Source organism: Dermacentor silvarum, chromosome 5, assembly GCF_013339745.2.
Source record: "Dermacentor silvarum isolate Dsil-2018 chromosome 5, BIME_Dsil_1.4, whole genome shotgun sequence".
NCBI classification, from domain to species: Eukaryota; Metazoa; Arthropoda; class Arachnida; order Ixodida; family Ixodidae; genus Dermacentor; species Dermacentor silvarum.
Genome location: NC_051158.1, coordinates 110,420,787 through 110,447,432, shown reverse-complemented (window position 1 = coordinate 110,447,432; position 26,646 = coordinate 110,420,787). Strand labels below are relative to the sequence as shown.

The following is a 26,646-nucleotide window of genomic DNA, read 5'->3' as shown; positions in this document are numbered from 1 at the left end:
ATGATGTCCTTAATCAAAATGTGTATATTAATTAACGTGTAAGACAACTTTCTTTCATATCGATGTAAGTTCAACGCATTGTCTAGTAAGATTTTATATATTTTGTTTGTTTTTAGTTTAATTTATTAAAGTGACGTCACTTCCGTGCGTTGCTGGAGCCGTGTCTGTGTGGACTCGTCTAGAGTGCACTGCGGCACAGGAGACGCTGCCTTTTTGTACGACATTTAGACGCACGCCTCACCTGCTCTCTACCAGGGTTGCCTTCTTACATTACAAAAGGTGCTATGCATGGACACGACACCAGCCACGGCGTATTTCTTCCGAAACTCCGCAAGTCATAACGAGACGTAGACAAAGCCGAATGGCGGTGTTTTGAGTTCGACAACCTGTGCTACGCTACCTGTGCCGCACAGTCTGAAGGGATCCTTGGCGAATATATGCGACCTCGCGCCCTTTGCCCTGGTATTCGATAGGGTCGAGTCAACTTGACGAAACATTCTTGTTTGGGTAGCGCTGAGCTTAGCGTCAAGTAGTCAGAGAAACACTGAAGATATGGCAACCGATTCAAAGGCCGCGTTCAAGCCCGTTACACACGTGCTTTTTGACATGGATGGTCTGCTCCTGGGTAAGATTTCATGGCATATCTTGCTTGCTTCGTAGCAAATCATATAAAACTTTGCAAGGCGAGTCCAGTTGTTAGGCTTGCAATACCATTATAACAGGGACGGCTGCGCCGAAATGCACCGGGTGTGAACGCTTGTAGTTCACACAGCCTTGTGACTTGTGCGCCAGTCGAATCGCAATCGTACTCGACAGGTCAAACCATGTTTTGAATTTGCAAGCCCTGACAGTGCTCTGTTAAAGTTATTTCACGCTCCTTAACTATTACAACCGGTTGCAAACGCGCAACCGTCGCCAGCGATCAATCAGCGGTGATGGATGTCGGTCTCTGCTCATCGTAGGTATAGCGTGGCTACGGATTTTTGTCGCTTATGATTTTATCACAGCGAGCCGTTCGCGCAGATATCCGCACTAAGGATTTCGCTCCGGTGCGTTGGAAACGGGAAATAACTGAAATAAAGCTCTAAGTAGCGATAAAATTCGGCAGACTGAGAAAATATGCAGTACAGCAGATGGGCGCGCAGCCGCTGTATCATTATAGCAATTGAGTTTCCAACTATGCATTTTTGTGGAATCCTGACAATTAGTTGCAAGTGCTGTTACTGTAATGCTGTCACTCTGGTGTGTAACATATCTACCAAGATAAAATAGTGCTAGTCAAGCCTTAGCTGCAAAAGACATGCGGTAGAATTCTTAACGCTTTTACTCACGATTAACACGGTGCTATATATGTTGTGATACGCTCACTGTAGCGGATGGGACCATGTCAGCTGAGAAAGCCGCTCAAGGAAGACAATGGAGTCCATTACAGGTTTAATGTAAGCAAATATTATAATGATTAGGAAAGCGACACCACCATCCTCTTCTAATTCGCAACATATTCCCACCCCTAACGCAAATGTCAAGATAGCTCACATTGTCGCACGCTGCAGTACTCACATGCGTGCCCTATCACGTTGTCCAGGTTCAGTGTCGTGGACTACTTGTGGTGTCCCACTTTCTGTTCCAGCTGTTTCATGGCGGGAATTTAGAGCTGCCTTTCGCCAGTCTGATGAAGCCAGTGCCCTTCGAGGCTAGCCCATCTCCCGCAGCATTTGAAGTCTACTGCTATTGCGTCTAATGCCTCGCACTTAAGTTTCCGGTCACATCACGTCCCACCGCACACCAGCATCTATGAAGGCAAAATTTTCCAACGTCTAATTTCCTTCAATGAAGGTTGTAGATCGTACCTCATCTATATATGCTCAAGGTGAGCTCTTGATGTAGATTGAGATTTCGTTCTCCAATGGTACTTCGAGCATCTGGGCAGATTCTTTGTAACAGTCTTTCTCAATGGCATTGTTAAGATGAAGAATTGTTTCGCTGTCTACACTGGTGTAGAACTGTGAACCCAGTCAAATAATGAACTAGCTTTGAGTTGCTGTGCTGTCTTATTAAGAGGTGCTTTTGTGTTTTGTTGTGTTATTCTGTTCTTAAGCCCTCACCTGTTTTCATACACGTCAGTCACTTCGTATTGATTCTTCCTGGAATCCTGAAAGCCATGCTTTCCAGGTGGTGACTGCGATGCATTCTTCTTCAATTTCCACTGTTTATATCAATATTTACACAGAGGCCTGACTTTATTTTCACATTGTACGTTTTCTACTCAGACCATGCTGAAATGAGTCTTTTGGCAGCAGATGTCTTCATGTGATTCCGCTTCTTGCATCTGACACATTTTGCTGACTGAGTTGTATTGTCTTCAAGTGCTAGAAAACATTTGTGTGTCAGAGAGTGGGCGACGTGAATCCGGTTGTGTCAGGTGCTGCTCGCACGTTTTCTGCCTTGTTTTTAGGACCACTGTTGGGTGCCGTTAGCAACGCAAAATAATTGTGCTGTTAGTCGTATTCACATGTATGCACCACTTCTTTTGCATTTTCTTGCAACACTGCAGCAGGAAACGCGTAACTTGCTGAAGTCATTCTCTCCTGGCCGATGGCTAAGTGTCTTACCAGAATAAAATTCAAACTTCAAATGACGCTGCACCACATTGCAGCTACATTGGGTGACATATCAAGCTTTTTCCTACAAGACTTGTGGCCAGAAAAATAAAAAGAGTCTTAAAGGACTCTGCTGGTACTGAGTCTATCGTTGCCGCAAGGGCCACAGTAGCTCCACCACCTCCACAATGATACAAATGGCTTTGAGGCAGGTGAGCTTGCGTCTCTACATCTGGCTCACCACTGGTTGCTCCATGTCAGGTGCCGATTTCTTTAAGGGTGCCGTGTTCTGCATCGTCAGCTGTCTGCGCACGGCAAGCAGATCTCCAGGGTATCACGGTACCAGACATAGCGGATGGGACTATGGCTGCCGAGAAAGATGATCAAGGAAGACCATATAGGCCAGCACAGGTCTACTTGAACCAAATAATCCGATGATATGCAGAGCGATGCTGTTCTTTTCTATAGTTCGCAACACACTTTTCGGGGCATTAACATTTAACACATGCTGTTTGGTGGTGTACTTCTATTACGTAGAATATATTCTTGTTAGCTGCTTTAGCTCTGTGGATTGATTGGATGGGAAAGGCGCGACAGGTGGACTCCTTTTCACAAGTTACATTCAGGCATCATAACTTGTGCTTTTTCACTGTTGCAAGTATGTGCTTTTGAGTGAAGTTACAAGCAGGCTGTTGTGCACACTATGCCTGTGTGAATTATGGAAGCACCCGAAGAGCTCAGAGGACCCAGAGTGGTTTGTCACTGTGGCGTCATGAATGACGAGGTATTTTTTAACATTTCAGCCGTTGTAGTGCAATAAAAGTTCTTGCAACCCCCAAGTTCACTTTTCGGATCTTTTAGAATACAATGTATTTCGTTTTTATCGATAAAAATTTAACCAGGCCCAAAATCTATGACACCAAGGCAAGCTAGTGCAGGAACTTCGAGGCGGCGTTCACCCATTCTTCATTTTTCTGCCTTTCCTGGCTTACCAAGCGTCTTCTGAAGGTAATATTGGCTGTTTTGGTATCAAGAGAAAGCTTTAGCTCGGGGGGCTCCTATATAGTAAATACATGGGAAAAGATAGATAATTTTTCTCGGCAACCCTTGCACCAAACTTGATGAGGTTTGTTGCATCTAAAAGAAAACGTTAAAGTGACCGCTGGTAGCGAATTCTTGATTTAGGCCATATATTTTAATTAAAATTTGTTGACTATCGCAAATTTTCAGGAAAAAAAAAACCAGCAGGTTTACAACTCTCACTCAGCAATGACTAGCAACATCACAATTCTGTCAATTCCATCTAATAGTACATCTAAAGTGGACAAAATCAATGTATTATACATGGCTCTGAAATGTACCACTAATATGGGAGTAGAACTTTTGAAAAACCCTTGTAAACAGTGTAGCACATTCATGTAATATATAAATTGATATGTCAGATTTGTCTGCTTTTGGATACAGCTTACAGAACTGCGATATCTGTTCTTGCTGTCTAGCTACAAATTTGTAAAGTTCGTCCTATTTTTTTCTAACCTACCAATTTTTGAAAATTTCTTTCAAAAAATTCTGGCCCTAATCAAAATTTTCCTTCCAACAGTCACTAGAATTTAACTATCTCTCTCAAGTGCAACAAATTTCATTAAAAATCGGCCTAGTGGTTATCTCTAAAAAGCATTTCTGCATTTTACGTGTAATTGAATACGCAGCATCGGAGTTGGGCCCGAGCTTCCTCTTAAGGATTGGGTAATTTACGAGCACAGCACACATCGTTTTTTTTTTCTCCTGTAAGGTCAATCTTTAAGGTTGTTACCATCTGTGGGCAGACCTAGCCCATGAATGAATATTAAGCTACAGCTCCACTACAACGCCACCTTTTGGATATAACTGGTAGATCAACTTATGACTGTGTGTCACTGCATAAGAGAACAGAGCAGACTGTGCTATGAAAGCCTGCATGAACCATTCTACCAGCCTACTCGCCCACCTCACTCCAGGCCCTCAGAAATGACGGCAGGCGGTCGCCATCTTATCAGAAACTTGCTGTCACTTGCATACACAAAACTAGCTAAAAGACGTGAAGATAAGGGAAGAAGTGAACAAAAGGAGCACTGGACATCTCTAAGGGCTCTCCGCGGGAAAAATAAGCAGCACACTCATAACACCATGTGTTGCAAAAGAGACCAGTAAAAACAGGTTGGTCTAGCAAATGACCGTAAAGGGATGCTAAAGCAAAAATTAATTTCAGCTGCATTTGTAAATTGCCCTTCTTCAATGCCAAGAGAATCACTTGTTCTGTGAGAAAAGTCTTAGGTAAGGCATAGAAGGCACAAAAACGAAACACCGAAGTTCCCACGAGCTCACTGTGACGTCATGCACTTTGACAGTGCCTGCTACGGACTAGTTAAATATTTGTCAGCAGAAATGAGCTACGCTGTGTTCTGAAAAAAACCAAGAACTGAACTCGACCAGTATTAAGAAGGTTTACCGAGCCGCAAGGACCCAAGTGTACAAAAAAAAAATCCCTTGAAATCTGTGTTGTCACACTGACGTGCTGGTGCTGGTATTTCAGTGCAAAATTCAAAAGACAGAACTTTGACCTTCATTCAATTGTCCTAATAGTGGACGTATTATTGTGAAATTAATGAAAACGATGTTTTGGAAGAATACTTCATCACTAAACTGGTTTACTGCTTCTCTTAAATGTCACTAGGACATTTGCGTACAGCCTGCCAGGCTGTTCTGGGTTTCCTGGCGTGGCTAGGATGTTCTAATGACCAATACCTTTGCGATTCCCTCTTGTTTGTTTAGCCAGACTTGCGTGGGCTGAAATTTCATATTAGTACTCTTGCGGTTGAATTGATTTCCTGTTCCTCTTTTTTTTCAGACACAGAGTCGTTGTACACGGAGGCCACGCAACGGGTGACGCAGCGTTACGGCAAGGACTACACTTGGGAAATCAAGGCAGCCGTGATGGGCACCGCTGGGTCCGAGTCAACGTGCATCATCATCGACAAGCTGCAGCTGCCGCTCACCGTGGAGCAACTCGAGGCCGAGCTGCACCAGATGCACGCAGAGCTCTTCCCCACTGCACAACTAATGCCTGGTGAGGGGAAGCACTCAATCAATCAATTAGTCAATCGGTATTCATTCCTCTACATGTTTTGCACAGGTGAAACGGGGGAATGGTGAGACAATGAATAATGCCGCTTGTCAAAGCGCCGTCCATCCCCGCCGTTGTAACTCAACTGGCTATGGCGTTGAGCTGCTAAGCTCAATGGCCACGGCGGCCACATTTCAGTAAAGCCGAAACGCACAAACACTCGTGTGTGTAGATTTGGGTGCACATTAACGAACCCCAGGCGGTAAAAATTGATTCGGATTCCCACACTAAGACATGCTTCATAATCTGGCTGTGGTTTAGGCATGGGAATTCCCCGACTTTAATTATACCGTAAAATTCCGAGCAAGCGCCCCCCCTCGAGCAAGTCGAAATTACCGGCAAATTTGGGGGGGCGCTATCCCGAAACGGCACCAAAATTCAAGATGGCCAGGACAAAATTTTCCCGCAAAAAAAAAAAAGAAGCGCAGTGGGAATAGCATTAAAGTTTTATTGAACATGAACCTTATTAAGCCAAAGATGTGTTAGTGGTGCTTATCACTCTCAAAACCACCAAAAGAACTAAAGAAAGAGTGCATCGACGCTGCACCGGCGCGTCGCCGCGACCGGCGACATGAACATTGGTTATGCAGCTTCTATTCCAGGCAAAATTATGTCCGCTAAAGTAAAGTGACGCGTAATGTTCACTTTATCAAAAACCATGTCCACGGTGAAACGTTTAGCACTAATGAGAGTTCCGATACAAGTGAAGTTCAGCTGCAGTGCATGGCTACCGACGGCGGACAGCTAACCGCAGCTCGGCCATGCTCGCATCGCAGCTGGTGGCGCCGCAAATATCTGCATGTTTTCATCGTGTGAAATTATTGCGAGGAGAGGGTAAAGTGGCAACGACGGTAACAAAACATTGCTGCTTGGGAGCGTCGGCGGTTCGTACTGAAGCGCCGTCCGCTACAGATTCGCAGTGAACTCAAAAAGGCCTAGCGACGATATCGGTGGCGAGTGATAGCAGCGGTGCCTGCGATGCCAGAGCGTAGCCGTGACCACTCCTCTGTCGCCGAGTGGTCACGTCGCTGTGCCGCAGGGAACTCCTCTGTGCCGTGCAAGAGGCAGATCTCGCCGTCGGCTGGCGGTCCGTGAACTACAGACCGCCAGCCGCAGTTCGCCCTGATGCACTCGTGTGCCCACTGGGGCGCCCGAGTACGACCATGATTCAATGAAATGGCTCATCGGGGCGCCCCGATGTGCACCGGTGCGATTTGCCGAATTTGCCATTATTTTCGTGGACTGGATGTGGCAGGCCAGTGTTGGTGCGGAGCGGGAGGGGGGGGGGGGCGCTCTCCCGGAACGGCGTGGAAATTTGAAATTAGCAGTGAAGTTACGGGGGGGGCTCTTGCAAGGGTGGGGGCCCCCGCTTGCTAGGAATTTTACGGTATAACTTTAAAATCATCTAAGAGTTATGGGCAAAGGAAATTGTGCAGTGTGTTTAAGCATTGACATTATGATGGTGACGCCACTCGGTACTAAGTACTGACCGGACGACGCCACTCAGTCATGTTTGAAAAAGGGACAAAAAACCTGCTCTTTGCTGTCGTAGCATGCAGGTTTGTCCCTGTTGCGACACTGTGACATGTGATCTGCAGTAGTTGAGGGAAATGCCCCCTCCCCCTTTTGTTCAGGACTTGTGCCTGGCAGCATTGGTGTTTTGTTGCTGTGCGTAGTGGCCTTCTGCCCGTTGATACCTTCAACAATGGCACGGTCAAACCTTTCTCTATGTAAAATGGTCAGTGCTGGTGGATGGTGGCTATAGGTGTGGCAAGGGGTTCGTCACTGCTGCTTTTGACGTGGCTGTCATGTGAGTGCGGGCTGCTGCTTCGAAAACCGTCTCGGTAGATGGCCTGCAGACTGCGGTGCTCTGTGCAGAAGCTTGAGTGACCAGTTTTCTTTCTTTTTCTTCCTAGTGTCTACTTTTCTTTTTCTTTCTTTTTAGCATTCTGCAAAGTTCGGGCCCGCTAAACGAAGGTTCTAGGCTTGAAATGGCAAATATAGCTTTGTGCCTATAAACAGATACATTAATAAAGGGAAGGAAATTGCTACGGACTGCGGTAACTGTCCAGCGCTGTCTGCTGACACCTGGACAGCGGTCAGCAGTAGAGGAGCAAAGGTGGTAAAAGAGTAGGGGTAAAGGTTAGTTCAGAGTATACAGTAAAAACTAAAATATTGACAACAGAGCGACTAAGCAAAAAGAAAAAAAAACACAGTTTGTGGAGTGACTTCTTCGAGAAACTTTGTCACCGGTCCCGCTCACCGTCGCATGAAGCAGCTGAGTGGCAAGGCCCGACTGCTCGAAGAAGTCGCAGTGCTTTTGTAAAGCTATCCCGGACCATGTGCACGTGTATAGAAATTAGAGTTGTGTGCACCGCTGAAACCAGGTTTGTTGCGACTGCGCGACCTGATGCCTATTTCCTTACGCTCAGAAGCCCCTCATCAAGCTCGTTTCCATTACTTCTGTGCTAAGTTGCTAACACTATGCAGAAATGCTTCTGCGCGCTTTGCAGTGCGTCAAACGGGTGCTTTTTATATACATGCGCGACAGAAAGGCTTTGCATGTAGCCAACTGAAGCACTAGCCTCATGCTTCTCAAAACAGACGTCGTTTATGTAAAGGACGCTGTATTTAAAAAAATTTTCCGTGCTGTTGGCAAACTGCATGAACATGAATGGGGATTACGGTGGCGAACGAATGTTCCTTGGTCATCAGCCATGTTTCGCTGGGAGAGTGCCGGCTCCTGCAATCGCCGAAGCTAAGCAGCGTTGATCTGAGCGAGTGCATGAGAGGGAGACCATTTCTAGGAACGTCGATTGATGATAGCTCCACCTGCCGTGAAATAGTTCAAATGTTCCCCTTGTGCGATACAGTTACGACAACAGCGGCGAGGGATGTCCCCTTCCCCCACACTGCCCTATCAATTCCTGATCATCACAAATACATCAGTAGCTAAAGGAAGATGAGCAGACGCTATCCACACAAAGGTCGAGGCGAGGTAAGCGGACGACGCAGCCGGGAAGCGCTCTACTTTCTGCCAATGGCCTGCTTTCCTTGTCGCGTACGCAGGACGTTGCCTTCTCCCTCTTTTGAAAGACGTTGTGTTTCTTTTTGTCCCACGAGCCGGCCGAATGGTTTTTGGCACTCGTCGGCGTGTCGAAGCATGCTGACAAAGCCCATGCAATGCTTGTGATCAGTATTTGCAGTGCTCGGGCACCAGAGTACAGATGTGATTACTAGCCGAGATTTTTCGGTCTGTACGGCCCACGGATGAGGCACAGACAGCAGCACTGCTAGCACTCATCGCCCAAGCATTATGATCTCGATGGCCATTGCAAGCACTCGCGCATAGCCTTGTGCACAGCCCTCAGATTTTTCCAAGTTTTGCCAGCCGGTGTTTTCATTGCTCTTGCAGAGGACTGTTTCTCTACCTCCCCATGACAGAAGCGTCCAATGCCAAGTCCTCACAGTGGCCTTTGGAATAAGGTCACAGGCTCTATAGAAGCAGGAACTGCATAAACAGATTTGCTGAAAGTACTTTTTTCTAAAAGTCATCAGTCTACATAGCGTAAATTGTGCATGTGTTGTCTGCCTTTCTTGCGCTGTCCATGCTCTTTCTTTTTTTTTTTCCCCCTGCTGAATTTAGAGACGTTCAAGCGCATGTGTGTCGTTTTTCCGCCATTGCAAATGCTATGACAGAAAAGTTTCGCAAAAATAAATGGTGGAAAGCTCTGCTCGATCAGGTGGAATTAAGGCACCGCGACAGGCAGACTGCCATCATTGCAGTAATTTTCGAGCGTACGATGATTACTCGAAAAAGAAAGTGGGCAATGTGGGGGTGCGAGCATTATGTGAGTGCCATAATTTCACGGGTAAACACGATATAGCTGTGTACGAGACGACCACCTACTGGAAATTACGTGTTTAAAAACTTCACTGGTCGTCGAAACACGTGACATTCCGTTTGTTTTGTGCGGCTTCGGATCCTACAGATCACGCAGCCTGTCACATGTAAGAGGTCGCCTGTGGCGCGAAAAAGAAAAGGAGCACGAGAAACACGGGGTTCCGAATGGCGCGAGCGCGCGAGGCGCACGAACCGAGGCATAGTCGAGGGATGAACGGCGCTGTCCGTGGAGTTTCAACGTGGCACCGGGTCAGGAAGATCGCATCTCCAGCTATGTTCTGGCGACGGGAGAGTTGGGGGTCTGGTTGAGTCCGCGACGCTGGCCGTCCAAGGTGTGGCCGTCGACCTCGGCAAGTTCGGGCGAGGCTCCTGGACGGGCTGCAGCTTCTCACGGCAGGACCAGGCACCCCAGAGAGGATCCCCCTTCTGCGGCAGACCGCACGTTCGAATCTCCTCGGGACGCCACGTCGGCACTCACGAAGAGATTGCGATGCATCCCGACGCTAGGCCTATCCAGGTGGGCCTAAGCAACGCCGAGCGCCATCGCTGACGAGCTGACGAGTTCATCACCGACGAGCTCACCGCCGACAAAAGAGACAACGCGAGGCGTCGGCACCTACGGCATCCTCAACGCTTCAGACGAGCCCGACACGGACGCGACGAGAACTTCAAGACGACGATCTGTAAGAGACGATCCCGTTTCCGATTTACGACGCAGTTAGGCCGGGGCCAAGGTGGCCAGACTTTGGCGAGCAAAAGCTAAGACTGACCGAGAGACTTTAAGGCGTAGCTAGGCTCCGGAAATGAGATAGTGGTTTTCTAGTGGTGTTGTATTTAGTTAGAGATTTGGATGTTCTTTTAAATAAGCTTTTTCGCTGAGTTATGTCTAGTTTTGCACACCTTTAGTTGTTTAGTTGTGGTTTTAGTGTTGTGTCTCGCGTGTGTTCACCGTCCCTGTACATATTAAATCCTTGTTTGCTGTGCCGCCAGTCGTGTCTCTCCTCCATCGAGAGTAGCGCATGCACGCAACTCTCCACACTCCCAAGTAAAGGTGACACAGCCATCCGCACTTTTCGAGCTTTCATTTCCCCTACAGCAGATTCGGGAAAATAAAGGCTCACTCATTGTTGGCTGCTAATCCTATCATTCAACTGGCGTCGCGTAGAATAGGGCAAACACAGTACTCTGTCAAACGATGGCACCTCACCGCGTGGGAAAGCAAGTTTCCAGGTATCGTCATATATTGAACTCAGATGCAGTGAACTAGAAGTGTAACTAGGAGGAAGCGAGGGCAAGTTCTGTGTGCACTTCAAAAACGCATTCACAGTCACCTGTGAACAAAAACGAGCACCTATGAAATTTCTGGCATCTTACTTTATCAGCAATTCTTCTGGGCACAATGGCACTATAGCCTAGCCTGCTGGCTAGCTGGCATGCACTCATGATGTACCATGCATGGCGCTTTCTTTCTTTCATTTTTTCTTCTTTTTTTTTCTTGAGCTATCGTAGGACAAGGTTGAAGGCGTGGTTGCAGACACGTGTGCTTGAAGGAATGTGGGGTAGGTGCGGCGACTAGACTGAGCTAAACACTGAAATCTGGAAAAAGAATCCATCTCAGTGTTGCCCGCTTTGTAATGTTTAGTGGCGCCGCATTTAACAAATGTTGTAACTGACATGAAATAGCTTGATAGCTTTTTGCACAGATGGCGCCACCAACAAAAATCGCCTGTGAGATTTATTATTTATTGGGAATGTTTTGTTTCAAGCACTGCTTAGTAAAAACTCGTGCGTGCTACTAAATTACGAGACACTGTATGGCTCTACTATTAATGTGCAACACTCGGTGCGAATTAGCATGTACATGAAAAAGAATGTCAATTTGCACGGACCTTGCCGGCAGAAAAATTAGCTAAATTCACTGCTCCCCTGTAGATTCCCCAATAAACATTAGACAATTTTCTCTTCATAGAATTTCAGAGTTGCAGCTTGAATAGTTTTGTCCGTTCTTCCGTAATGCATGACCAAGTATAGTCATAAATTGCCAATTTGAAGTAAAATAATAACTCGTGAACTATTCATAAGAACACAAAAACACGTCGCATAGAGTACACTGTAGCCTAGAAGACCACTAAATATTGTTGTTCTGCGTTGGAAATGAAAAAAATATATATATTGATTCATAAGCATCTATTGTTTTGCCAAATTTCATTGCAGCCTATATAAACTTCTAATTGGTTTACACGCAATATTTATTGATAGAAACCTTGTATAACGTTTCATTTAAAGGCCCAGCAAACTTCATTTTGTTACGTTGAACAGTATTGCCAGAAATGCAGTACAACGAAGGCTAGTACAGCAGAAACAGTTTTTTTGCTCCTCCTGTTTTCATTAACGTTCGGTAACGCTTCATGCTAGGCGATGCTGCTAGGTGTCATTGGAAAGCACAAAAAGTAAGCTTTCTAATGCAATACGATTCACATCTGTGCATTGCATGCAGAAAGCACAGTGCGTCCGTGAACAATGTCTACAATGCGGAGTGCCTGCCACCGTAGTGGGACCGCCACCTTAATAATAGGGTAGCATCACTGTGAGATGGGCTCAAGATCAGCTGTGAAATGATACACTTGAAGGTGACCTGGCGTGCCTTGTGCCCACTTCACGTTTTTCGATGGGACGCAGCGCTGACCCGAAATAAATTTGGACGTTCGGGAAAAGTTCGCGACCATCCCTAATGGACCTCTTGCTAATAGAGTTTGAAAATTTTATCTGTCTCTGACAAAAATCTGGGATTTTCAGTATTGAAAGAACCGCAAATATTCTGAAGTACAATTATGCGCCACAAGCTTCAGTGGATGTTGAGCATTTCTTTTTATTATTTTCATACAAACTATAATACTCGGTGATAAAAGCCGCAACATTAAACCTAGAGGTCTTGAGATGGCGCTCGTTTGTCGCTGCTTTCACAATTTTTCTCGTGGTCTTTAGTCATACTAAATTTCAGGTAAATCTTGTAACCTACACAACTTGCGTCATTCCGTTTTATCGAGGAAATAAATTTAATACAGGTTTAGTGGGCTGTGATCAAACACATTATACACCACCGGAATGTCAAGTGGTGCAGACAGTAAAGCAATAGCACGAAGTTCCATAATAATTTATATACAACAGCTGCCGTACCATTTACTCACCGTATATAAAAATTAGCAGCATCCATACAAATATACACACATACTCTGAACACAGAAAACAATTGCATTGCAAAACGGGAGAAATATGCACTGTCATCGTTGTGTTTTTCTGAAGATTATGTACAGTGTTAAGCACGAGAGGCAAATTATATGACAATGTCTGCTGACCATACTTATGATGGGGTTTTTTATGGGAACCATTGGCTGCCGGTGCAAGCGTTGTGTTAATGGTACGTGTTAGTGTCTCAAATTTGCCAACATTGTAATAAATAAGTTGCCTTCCCTGACCCCTAATTTGTATTTTCTTGCTAGTATGTTATTATATAGTTGTGTGATTGGTATTGAGCCAAGGATTAGAAAAGCTTTTTGCAATATGAGCATCGTAAGGAATACAGAGAATATGGCGAATAAGCATGCTTCGGAATTGCGTGTAATTGTCTCATGTTAATAAAAGTGGTAGTGCCCCAAACTAAGGAGCAGTAACTAATAATCGAGCAAAACATAGCATTATGTAGTCTTTTTAATGTGTTGAGGTAGGATGTATTGCAAGCTTGATAAATATACCCATACTTTTGACACCTTGTCAGTGGCCATTTGAACATGGTTATTCCTAGCTAAATGTTCTTCAAAATAAAAACATGCCAAGATTTTTTGTGACAGGAACAACTTTTACAGCAAAGGAGTCTTTTTTTATGTCATATTTGTACCAGACATTAGCTTCTTATGTGGTCTAAAGAGGACGGACTTGCTTTTCTCAAAGTTTATTAGTAATTAATTAGATTAGGACCATTTTTGCAGTAGCTTTCGAGCATTCATAGCACTTTTTATTAGTTAGACATGTCAGGTGCACTAAAAAATCAAGTTAGTGTCATCAGCATAAATTAGAAAAGTTGGAGAGCAATAAATAACGAAAGCGTCAATAATGTATCGAAGAAACAGCAATGCTTTCAAAATACTTCCTTGGAGGACACCAGCGGCAGTGTGTTTTATGTCAGATAAATAATTATTCATTACCATTTGTTGCTAGCGAGAAAGAAGCTATGACCTAATTATTGAGAAAGAAATGCCACGGAATCCTTAAGAGACAAGTTTAGGAAGTAATGTTCTGTGGTTCATGTGGTCGAATGCCTTAGAAAAATGTATAAAAATTCCGAATGTACGTTATTTGCATTCAGTGGCATTAAGTACTAGTTCTTAATTATCATTTCAATAAATCAAAATTGTAATCTGTCCTCAAATGCACAGTGGAAGTTCCTATTAATTGAGCCGGTACAGGCCCAAAATACAGTATTTGGTGCCTATGTATGCCTGAAATGACAGCTTTAGTGCCTAAACTTCTGGTCTCTATTGATGTCACTTATGATCTAGAACAATGAAACATTGAAAATTGAAGTGGGCTGCAGGGCAGTTAAAGTGGAAGCATTTTTAATATATTTGAGAATATTTATTTTCGTTAAAAACATCATCAATAAACTTTGCTTTTCATAAATTACATAACATGTCACGCCCTAACATGTGTTTTTAAAATTTATATCTTTGAGGAGTACATGTTCTAGCTGTCCATCAATGTTGCCAGTTACTTAACGAAGGTTATAATAACAAATCCAATTAAAAAAATCCTTATTGAATCCTTCATAAAAGGGTCATTCCTTCTCATGGTAAGGAAAGAGTAAGGCTGCCTACATTGCTTCGTTTCACTTACCATTGACTGCATCGGTGCCTTTCTCTCCTCCCCTTAAAGCTTATGGTTCCTTGCATGCATATGAATGATCCCGTGTGAATAATCCATATGTCAAGGATTATGCCTAAAAGTCCCTGCATTTGCTAGCATTCAAACCTTTTTCTGCCTCTTCTTTCATTGGTGGAGGGAATTGCTCTAGTTGTACTGATCACTACCAAGTGTTGGCGATATAAAAGAAAGAAATGTGCAACTAAGCAGTACCTTGCACACGCTAGTCCCGTAAGTATCGGCCCCATCTCCTTCTAACTTCCTGGACTACACCGTGGTTTCTGTAAACACTGCCAAAGCTTTGTTTTCATTCTTTTTCCTTTCACACTTGCTCATGCTTGTACCTTTTGGGTTAGGTGTGACATCAGGTTGCAGCATTTTTCTCTTGTTGCGATGCTAGGTTTTGGTATGTTGTGCTATCCTAGGCTAGGTTTAACCCGCCGAGTACATTCTTGCAGATGAAAGTTGGAGTGAAGAGTGATCACTGAGACTGTGACTCAGTTGTTACAGCTGCACTTGGTGCATCTCGATTACAGGGGCCGAGCGGCTTGTGAGTCATCTCCACCGGTGCGGGGTGCCCATTGCCGTGGCGACCAGCTCCAAACGAGACTCGTTTGTGCTCAAGACCAGCTGCCACAAAGAGCTGTTTGCCAAGTTCCACCACATAGTGTGTGGCGGGGATGATGCAGAGGTGTCAAGGGGCAAGCCACACCCAGACATCTTTCTCGTGGCTGCTGGAAAGTTTGAGAATGCACCTCCACCTGAAAAGGTACGTTGGTGAAGCCCTGAGAGGTAGGACTTGCTTGTTTCGTTGCTGGCTTCTGGTGGAGTTTTGGTAGGGTGTAAGGAAGAATAGGTTACGTGTGTGGTTGATTGACCAACTGACCAACATTCTAACCGACCGACCGACCCAAGTTCTCGCAACTCCCTGAAGCCTACCCAAGACTTTGCAAGCGCTTCAATATATCCAATGCAATTGCTTTGCTATACCTGACCCTTTTCATATGGTTCACTACATTCAAGATTTATACTTCTGTACTCTACATGTAGAGCCATTATATCAAATCCATGTTCTTATATACTTCGCCGGCTCTACCATCACTGGTTTCTGGCAGCATGTGCTGACGGCCCCCGGTGGGGCTGCGTGGTTGGACGTTATTGCTATGGAACCCAGATTATACCACTTTCTTGGGAGCGTGCAACGTCGTTTAATCCTACCAAAAAAAAATTGTCTGTTTATTTATTTATTTCATGTACCCTCAGGGCCAGAGGCATTAAAGAAGGGAGTGGTTACATCAAATACAGAAAAGAAAAAGTACAGTGCAGCAAAATGGTTAGTAGTACAGAAATAGATGGCTCACGGTTATACAATGTTATCTAAGTCTTCTTGTAGTGCTGGTTAATAAATTGAAATACGGTGCATACAGTGCAGTAATACAGTGTTACAGTAATACAAGACAGTAATACAATTGGCAGTAGAAAAACATGAATGAAATGCTCCTGTTTATACAAGGTTACCTTAATACTGCCATGAAGTGCTGATGGTCAACAATAGTAGTGGTTGAGGCGGTTAGGCGATTCCACTCAGCAGATGTACACGGAGGGAATGAATGAGACATGACATTGGTTTGGCATAATGAAATTCCAACTTTGTTATTGGGATCTAAGCTTGATGAAATGTATTGAGGAGGGGAGATCAGTTCATCAAGAAGGGAATTTCATTACAAAGTGCTGGTAATTCGGTTATAATTAGAAAAAATAAAACGGAGCAGAGTTATTTTGTACCATTTCTAATGAGTGAATTAGGTTTTTCTGAAAGGGTATACACGGTCTTGCGCTAGGAAGTTGCGAGGAGCTTCAATTTAAACTATACGCTTATACTCTGCAGGACTCTAAAACGAAAACCACCAAAAAGTAAATGCAAGAAGAATACGGCAGTGCAGCTGCCAATCTCCGCTTTATTGAAGGAATTTATCATACCGTGTACCAAGAATCCACCCTCGTCAGCATGCATACGTTTTTTGCTCACGCACTAAAAAAAAATCGGTCAGTTTCCTATACACTTTCTTTGAGCCACGCAGCAAGAGCTTTCTTTTGAGCACAGCAATGTCCACTAGGGGTTCATCTACGGCAATGCCTGCACAGGCAAACCTCCAAAAGTTGTCGATGTTGCATAGCACATTTGCGAATGTAGGCAAGGCATGGCAGCAACTGTGGCATCGTCCTTGTCCGAGGTGGCAGCCAGCAGTGCCAGCATCAGACAATGCTTCCTCACATGCCCCGACGACCTGCATGAAGCCAGAAACCTAATAACGGATGTATGAGAACTCTTGTGTGCTCACGTGTAGACGGAAAGCTCCATGCATCAACACACGTGTCTGATACGATCTACGTGCCTTCCAGTGGCTAATCTGTTCGAACTTTGCACATTCTCCCGCACTTTCCATATGTGCTAGGCTGGTATTCTCGGGTGATCACTTTTGGAGATGGTTTCACTGTCTCGAGACTTGGCACTGGACGCGTCGGCTGACAGTGCTGTGCACGGCGCAGTTTGGGAAATGCACGCATAACTAGCAGATGGCCTGATAAGAACAATGTACAGTGTAACGCCTCCGCAGCAAACGCCTATACAGCAAAATGACCTGTATAATGAAGGATTGATTATGACCCAGTAGAATTCCCATCTTTCATATGTATTCTGAACACCTATACAACGAAGACCTCCACAACGAATTCGCCTGTACAACAAAGACGTTTAGGTGTTTCCGGCAGCTAATTTGTTGGTTTACAACAAACAGTATGTTGCGGTGCCGCTACTGCACTTCACAGACGTCACGAAGGTGAGCTCTGTGCTAGTGCTAATGGCAGCATTAGCGATGCACTTGACTGTGCTAGTTCATGAAGTAGTCCTGCTGCACAGCTCCAGGAATCGCTCGACTCGCACACTGCTTGTTGTAGCGTATCAGTGGGTGTGATGGCTGACAAATATGTCGCAGTTGATGACGACGTGATGATGTAATCGTATCTGATATTCGACGTTTTCAACGTTAGCTAGAGCGAAAACAATGCGAGTATCAATGGATGCAACAGTGAATAAAACGCTGTAAACGAACTAAACATTTCGACGCCAAGGGAGGCGATAGCGGTGTTCAACCATCTGCAGCTTTACACTTTGTGTAGCTCCTGCATTTTTGCTGCAGAGCATGAACCTTGGTGCAATAAGATTGACTGCAATTACACATTCTGTCAAAGTAGGCAAAAAAAAAATAACGCCTTATTTTTACCAAGTCTCTCTTGAATTCATGTTAAGTAATGGTTTTCTTTTGTTGAATCTATGGTGCACGACCTTAACAATGAAGCGAAGCAATGTAATGAAGAATTTTGGAGGTCCCGAGCACTTCGTTGTACAGGTGTTTGACTGTAGTCAGTTCTGCTGTGTTTGGTTAATCCTACCTAAAGCAATGGGGTTGTGTACAGTGCTGTTTTCCACACTTCGTGCTGTATATCATTCAACGATTTCAGCTTGACTACGTCACAAAGAGACAGGATCGCGAGAAATTAATCGTTTCAGACGCTGCGGCAACAGGATATGCTCAAATTTTAATGGTCAGCTCCGAGCCCATACTAAAAGCGGTTAGGTTTCAGGTTTGCAAAAAATTCTTTCATGCTTGCCTTGTTCCTCATCGTAGTTTAGTTACACAGATGCTTTGACACAGCTAGAATTTCTTGACACAAGTAGTCGTCTCACAGTGTAGAGGCAGTTAGCTGCTAAGACAAAGAACATTGTGAAAGCAGTATGATTGATGGCTGTAATTCTGCAAAGTATGAAGAGAACAGGAATGCTAAAGAAATGCACAGAAACAAGCCCAGTGCTGGCGGTCTCATAAGTCACAATTCAGGAAAAATGAGTTTTAGGCATGGCAATACAAATCTGCCTTGTCGTCTGCACAGAACTATTTCTAAAGAAGCACTTAGCCATGAGCACAACTTATGTGTCAGCTTTAACAATACACAAACATGTCTGCACGAATTGTGCACTCTAAATCAAACACATGCACACAAAATGAACAACTCAGGCACATAGTCAAGTTGTGCCAATGCTGGAAAAAATAGAATTCAGCTGTGTCACTAGTCTGTTTATTTTGTTGTCTTGTTTTTCACCATTTTTATGCTTGGAGGCAGAAATTATGAAGCGTGTTCTCCGTGTTAATTTTAGGTGCGCACTTAAGCAAGCTGCAACTTGAAATATGAATAGATGCACAGTGTGGCTAGGCATGAGGTATATTCATATGTTTTCACTACCTCTTCAATTTTGTAGCCTTTGTTGCCTGACAGTACTGATTCTGACTTCATAGCCTGTTCAGCTTAGTAGGGGCAGGCACTAAGAAGGCGAAATGTTCATTCAGTCAGGAGCAGCAGATGTAGGAATCCTTAAACGCATAAATGGTGAAGGACATTTCTGCCCTATCTCAAAGAACACCGGCACATCCCATGAACGCAATCTGGGTCATCCTGCTAATTAAACAATGCATGTTAAAACATACTTGACACTTCCTGCATGCAGCTCACCACTTTCACAATCTGTGGTTTTTGTGATGCAAATATCCTGTTGCACACATGCAAAGGCCACAGCCTTCTGAAAGTGGGCTCGTCTTGATTGTTAACTCCTAAATTTAAGCACAGTTATCAATTAGAGAAAGAAAAAGAAACAGCTTGCTTTATAAATCATCTTGCAAGGCACACCTTAGTGTCCAAAGGACTCACACTTTTCTTCACTGCCCTGATCCTTTGTAGCGTTTGGTTGTCGTAAGCCACTTGCCTCTATTCACCAGGTGATCGCCAGATTACGTCATCGTTTCGTTAAAAAATGCAGGGATTAGAGTGGGTCGAGGTTTTTCTCTTAATTTTTTTCCCTCAGAACTTGCGAGGTGCCTCTCACAGAATGACACACATGACTTTAGACAACTGATGTTTGTGGATCCTCACCAATACCCCTCTGTGAGGTGCCTTAAATACCATCCATGGGCACAACATGGCAGGCATGAAATTCAGGACGACCTGTTTTTGTTGTAAATGTCGAACAGTTTCACAGTGCTTGCAGAGTGTACATTCAAGACTAGTCGTGAAATTTTGTTAAGATAGAAATAATGAAACCATCAGAAAGGTATAAGCATGACGTACGAAGACCAAATTGCATCAGAACTAACATAGTAAGTCAATAAAATGGAGTTTAATATGCATATATGGAAGCATACCTAGTAAGGAATGTGATGCTCGAGGTAGCTCCCTGAGAAGTCATGTCGTGCGGCAGGCCCATTGCATTGAGGTGCACTCACAGGGAGTGTGGTTCAGATTTTGACTCTATAGGCCAGAAGGCTGTGGCAAAAAAAAAAAAAGAATAGCCTTGAATAAAATGCTAGTTTCTTTGTTACACTAAACCACAAACGCATTCATTATACTAAATATGTCACAAAATTACATGCTGTAGGAAAAGGCTCCTTTACCTTGCCTCTCAAGTGCAGCTACTTTAATCTATTACAAACTTGACAGTTTGTATGCATTGTGTACTGATGTATGTGTACGAACAAGCATGCAAGATGTTAGATGTGTATGCGCCCCTTTTAACGCAGTGACTTGGTTTATGCGGTGTTTTTGACAGTGCCTGAACAGGCAGTAACTTTCGAGGATACACGTTTGTGGAACCAAGAACCCGATCTCAAGCGAAACCATGTTGCTGTAGGAAACACAGATTTTAGCGATGGCCGACAGAGTTGCACACATTCAAAACTTAATGACTGTAATGCGTCGTTTCCATGTTGTCCACAAAGAAAGTCAACGATACCAAGCGCAAGCTGTGTGTGTTTTGCTCGCCGGTGCGTACATCTATGCTGCAAACCGAGTGTTAACGCTAGCAGCAGATTTCGAAGGCAGCTTCGTTCCGCTGAAGCAAGGTGACTGCACTCTGCCAAAGCCTTTGAACTAGTCGAAATCAACAGGTTAAAACCTAGTTCCTCAGTGGCAGTGGCTATCAAAAACGCAGTGTCCAAACTGACTGAGATATTTTTAACAAAACAAATCTAGTGCAAGCTTACGTAAAACTGCGCGGAGGAACCACAAACCTTTGCACCGTTCTACCGTCGTATTGGCAAACCAAACCATGACTTCATGTAACAGATCGATGTCAGTAAGCCGCTGATGACCAAGAGTCAGCTGAAGCAAGAACCGTTAATGAAAGAGATGTGCCGTAGTATCTAAAAACAAAAAGAGACTGTATAAACGGCAGCTTGATTAATTTATGTGTGAGACAATGTTAAGAAACAGTCTTCGTTGACTTCAACAAAGTTTTTGTTTGCACCGACGTGCAACAGCGCGAATGATGGGAGTTCAGTCGATCGAGAGCTCAGTGACGGGACCTCTCAATATACGAGAGCTCAGTAGATCCACTGCATGCGCTTCACGCTGGAACGCGCTGTAGTTGACTTTTTCATCTGTTGTGGCGATCTTTGGAGCTTGAGAGAGTGAGGGGCCTGGGGAGTGTGGAAACCAGTCGGAGCTTTCTGCATGCGAATGAGCGCTCTGCCCTTCCTGACTGAGGGGATGACGTCGCAAAGCAGCTGCCAAAGCTGACGCCCCTTCTCACACGTCCACCATTGGGTTCGCAGCTTCGCATGGATGAATCATACAAGATGGAACGGGCATAATCTTGCGTCTATAAACAAGGTTCTTAATGCATTGTCTTTATGGGGAGTTCACTGGGACTGCAATAATCCGTCATAAAAAATGGGATGTCACAAAATCAGGGGGTCGCATAACCAGGGTTCCACTGTGGTGGTATGTTATTACTGACACATGCATCCAGCTGCGCGTTATCAATGATGCCACGGTCATACAGCTGCTTCGGAGCGCTGACGCAGGCTGCGTTCCTGGCTGTTCTTGGACACATGATGCCGACCATGAAATTGTCGGCCTATGTTGGCTTTTGCAGCTGCCCGGGGAGAACCGTTTGCTGTAAAAGAATCAGTCCTATCTGAGCGGGCAAGCTCACTTGACAACACCTTTCAGGAGGCACGGTTCATCCCGGGGAAATGCCTAGGAGAGACAACCTATTGCAGAGAGCTATCTTCTAGTCGGCTCTCACTTAACATTCACCATTGAGGTCGAACCAAAATCAAGGTGTTCAACATCCCAAAGCAGCATATTGGCCATGAGGAATGCAATAGCAGGCACTCTGTAATAATTTCTACCATCTGAGGACCTTTAACATGTGCCCAAGGCACGGTACAAAAGCATTATTGCATTCTGCCTGCCATTAGATGAGGCTGCAAAAGGCTGCTGTGGCAACAGCACGAAAAAACGAGGCTTAAGTTACAAGACAAGCTCGGTGTTGCGGGCTCATGATATGTTCACGTTGTGTGCACTTCAATTCTAGTTTTTTTTTTTTTCTTCGCTGTCCCCACCACGAGATAGATGAAGCTGTCATGCTTGGGATTCCTTGTAAACAAATTAGAGAGGGTTCAAAAACGCCCCGCTAGGTTTGTCATGGGTAATTATCTTATTCATCAGAAGCTCTAAAATTGGAAATGACCTTGGCTGGACACCGTTAGCCTCACGTAGGCAGTCGTTACGCTTGAAATTTTTTGTTTCAGGTCTACCACAACCCAACAGAAATTGATTAAAACATTCATCTCAAACCACCACATTATGTTTCAACTGGAAGAGACCCCAGAAAGGAAAACATGTGCAAGTGCATTAACATGTTTATACTATAAGTATTCATTTTTTCTCACACGAATAACGAATGGAGTGCATTAGCACAGGAAGGGGTTGTTGCTAGCAATTTTTTTTTTACTCCTGTAGGAGTTGTGTTCTAAATGAAGCAGTTGTTTTCCTTCTCACTCGCTTTTTTCTTCACTAATATTCACTAATATTGTTTCTTTTTTTACTCAGTTTGAAATGTTGGTCACTTTTGTTCCCCAACAGTGTAGCAATCTAACCTCTTGCAATGATGCCTCCTGGTGTTTTAGGTACTTCTAATTAATAAATAAATAAATAAATAAGCCCATGACATCGTGCTTAGCAGCATGTTGCCATAGCCACAGGTAGTGTTCACTTTCACGAGGTGTCTCCTTGAGGGAAATCCTAGAGTTTTTCAGGGAATTTGTCAGTTCTGAAAAATTTGGGGGGAAAACAAATTTTGCTCACCCGTTACATTGAATCAGGGAAATTGGGGCCTACAGTGGTTATGCAAAGCTAGTGGCGTGCCAGAAGCAAGTGAGGTTTTCAACAGAATGCAATGTGCAAATAATTCTGCCTTTTGTTGGTTTTCTGATTGTGAGCCTGGCTGGGTGGTCGGAATATCCTGAAATTTACTCTGATAGCGCACCTCACCTTTTATACAGCTTACTAGCAGTAGTTGTTGAAAATTATGGGTGGGCATAGTGACTTAGATAACTGTAAATCACCCCCTTTTTTCCCTTGCGCCTGAATCTACGGTGTCGTAGACAGACAGGGAACGTTCATAACAGCCAGGGATAACAGGAAAACATCAGATAATTTGAATGTGCCAGTGTAGTAGACATCGTGCTTCAGCGTCCTTCAAGTTTTTGCTCATTTCGATGCAATTTATTTATTGCGTATTCTACAAGTACATTTAGGTACGCAGTGTCTACACTATGCAGTCTGTCTAGCCCTTTTGTTTGCACTTGCATCCCAAGACGCACCCTTTTGCCTTTGCAGGTTCTGGTGTTTGAGGACTCCCCCAACGGTGTGCTGGCAGCCGTGGCTGCTGGCATGCAGGTGGTCATGGTGCCAGATCCACGTGTTGACGAGGACTCGCGCAAGAGTGCTACGCTGTGCTTGACCTCACTGGAAGACTTTAAACCCGAGTTGTTCGGTCTCCCACCATACAACCACTGTAACTGAGGGATAGATGATCTTCTAGTCTGTTTGTTGCTCATGGCATTAGCTCTTCGAAGAAGAACCTTTACATTGAGGAACAATGACCTCTATGTTTTGGGCCGTGGTATGAGCATCACGGAATATCAAAAGCGCGGTGGTGGTAGTTATGCCTAGTCTGTGCTGGGAATAGAATGTATTTTGTATGTACTGCTTGTCAGAGGAACGCCGGAGGCCGCTGACAGGTTAGGAAAGCTTTATGTGCATCATAATGCCAGTAAATGCCGCTATTTCTACGCTTGCACTGTATGTACTGTGTGATGACTCCGAGACGTGATTCTTTACCACTGTAAATGTACATCAGCCAGCGTCAGCACACACATAGTGTAGGCAATGGCCTTTCATATGTAATATCTTATGTGGTCCTTCAAAGCTGCCAACGCTGTCGTGTTCATCTTTTTGCATCACAATTTTACGCTTCTAGATATCACCCATGTTTTTTTTTTTTCTAACAAGCCTTTTTGCTATGTTTAATGTGAACAAGCCTTTGCCTAGTCCCACCCACTTTTAGGCTATTGTGATTGTCATTTTCCGACATTGTTACACCTTTGGGATCAGCCCAGTTCACCCAGTGCATTGGCCTTCGGGATTATCTATTCATGTACTACAGTGCAGACCGCTTATAACGTAAGTCGCCGGAGTCGCGAATATCCGCACTATAAGCGGTACCACACTATAACCAAAGCAACAATTTTCAAGGCCCGCACATATGCAAAACATGTGCACCAAGCCACCTCGCGTATGCGACATTCGAGGAATGCGACTAGAACGTTTGCATTCAATTTACAGTCGAATCTCGTTAATTCTAACCAAATCACGCGGCGGCGCCTCCAACCGGCATTGCTCCGGCACCGCCATAGAGTAAAAGCTTAGGAGAGACCCCTCAATGTCGCGCGCGAACAAAAAAAAAAAAGAATGCGGGAAATTTCACGCTCTCTCAAATGGCAAGGTCGCCGATTCTGCGTTGCGCCGGAACATGCGTGTACGTGCCGACGTCTCAGTCACGCTACCGTAGCCACGTGTAGGAAATGGCAGTGAACCCTTCTTTCTCCTTTATGCTTCATCTACTTTCTAGCCACGTGTGGACCTTGCACGTTACGGCTACGGCGCAAAGGGAAGCAGCGGCGCTGTCCCAGGACGGCCAACGAAACTGCCCACGCCGGCAAACGCCTGCTTCCCGGTAACGGCAGAAAACGAAACTTCGGGGAGCTGGCGCCGGGCCGTCTGGAGCGGCGGCGGGCGCGCACGGTGACAGTCGAAAGTGAGGGAGCTACGAGGGAGGGCGAGGGGAGCCACCGAAGCGGCGGAATTACCGAGGCGAAATCCGCTTCCCTGCCACCCTCCTCCCGCACATTCCACGCTCTCCGCGTGCGCCCTTCGCCGTGCCATGCCGGCGCCGCCCGCTCCCTGAAGTTTCATTTACTGCCGTTATCGTAAAGCGAGCGTTGGCCGGCGCTGGCAGTTTCGTGGCCCTCGCTCGCTATTCGTGCCATGACATTTCACGACTCGCACTCAAAATTCTGGTTTCAGCCTCACTGGCTGTTCGTTCGCACCACGTGCCCTTCTCCTCCACTTCGTCTCTCTTTCTTCCTCGAGCACTCCTTGGGGCGTCCGTTTGAGGGGAGCGTTCGCCGTCTCCGCTGACTTCCGTACTCCCAGGCAGCCGCACTGTAACCGGTATTTAGTTTCCTGCAACTGCACTATAAGCGATACGTGTATACATGGAGTGCTTTGGGGAAATTAACGGGAGTCTGAAAAGATTGCACTATATCCGGTCCTGCACTATAAGCGGTTACGTTATAAGTGGTCTATACGTATTTACAGAACCTGTGAATGAGTTGTATCATGCCGAACAATCTGGAGGTTGTCCCATACCGGCCAACCCTTTCGAACCGTTTTGTAAAGTTAACAAATTTTTACTGATTCTTTGATTTTGTATAAATGTTATATCAGTTATTACAGAAAATAGTCTCTTTGTGAAAGAGCTTTAAAAGTGTTCTGAGATGAGGCGGGACCAGGTTTCAAAAAATGCATTTAAAAATTCATTGTAATTGTACCCGCACCGCTCTCTTACACAGGTACAGGACGCCATATACAGTCGAACGCAGTTATAACAAAGTGCTGGGGCCTCCGAAATCATTCGTTATACAAGTCACTTCGTTGTAAAGGTCGCACACCGCACAGCTCATAACAGAACTGGGACAGAATTATTCCTTCGTTATACTGCTCATTTCGTTGTAGAGGCATTCAACTGTGCAGTCGACTTCCATTGATTCGATGCTGATGGGTCCAACGAAAGTGGTTGAAGTATCCGGCAGGTTCAATTAAACAAAAGGTAGAAAAAAGTCGCTGTTTTCGAAAAAAACTCGAGATATCGAACGCATGCGACAACGGCGAGTCGAGGAGCCGGTGTTGGGGGCAGAGCAGGTACGACGCAGACTAACGGCGCTGCCAATGGCGCGCGCGCTTGGGTGCGACGTAGAAAACGACTTAACTGACGGCGCAGCCAATGGAGACGTTTAGAGAAACGTGGGACGAACGGTTTTTCGTTTCGCCTAGATGATGATAAGTGGTTCTTGAGGGAAAGGGAAAGGTTGGCGCTATCTTCTGCAGCCCTTGAGGGAGCACGGCTCAGCGCCAAATATCGCCTAGCCATATACAGTTTTCGCTGTAAAAAGTGCACCCTCGCTGCCCGCAAATCCGTGCCCCTCGCCACTGAGAGGCTGGCTTTCCCGCAAAGTTTAGACATTTAGTGGCTAAGTGTGCTTTACAGACGAAATTTCACCAGCAGCACGAAATTATCACAAAATTCAACACTGTATCGCCCCAATATTCTTAGATGAGATAGAAACAAATGCTAAGAACCGCGTTAGCCCCCGCACAACCAGCGATATATTCGATTTGATTCTAATATTCGAATATTCGCACACCCCTATTTTGCGGGCGTGGGTTTCGCGGACCCCCAAAAATGACTTCGCGGACCCTCATTTGCGAACCACTGGTGTTTACCAAATTTGAGAAAAGCGAAACATAAGCATTATAAATTTGAGAAAAGCGGAACAAATCCAGCAGTAAGAAGCTAAAGGGTTGTTTTGTTAGAGACCAGT

At 45.0% G+C, this 26,646-nt stretch overlaps 1 protein-coding gene across 1 annotated transcript; it reads left to right on the top strand.

The window, feature by feature from the left end:
* Positions 1-400: 400 nt before the first annotated feature.
* Positions 401-23,563, top strand: LOC119453715 (pseudouridine-5'-phosphatase). The gene is made up of 4 exons (XM_037715748.2): positions 401-625; positions 5,488-5,706; positions 15,121-15,353; positions 23,321-23,563. Exons 1-4 carry the CDS (start codon positions 553-555, stop codon positions 23,504-23,506), a joined length of 711 nt encoding a protein of 236 aa, XP_037571676.1. The 5' UTR covers positions 401-552; the 3' UTR covers positions 23,507-23,563.
* Positions 23,564-26,646: the final 3,083 nt, after the last annotated feature.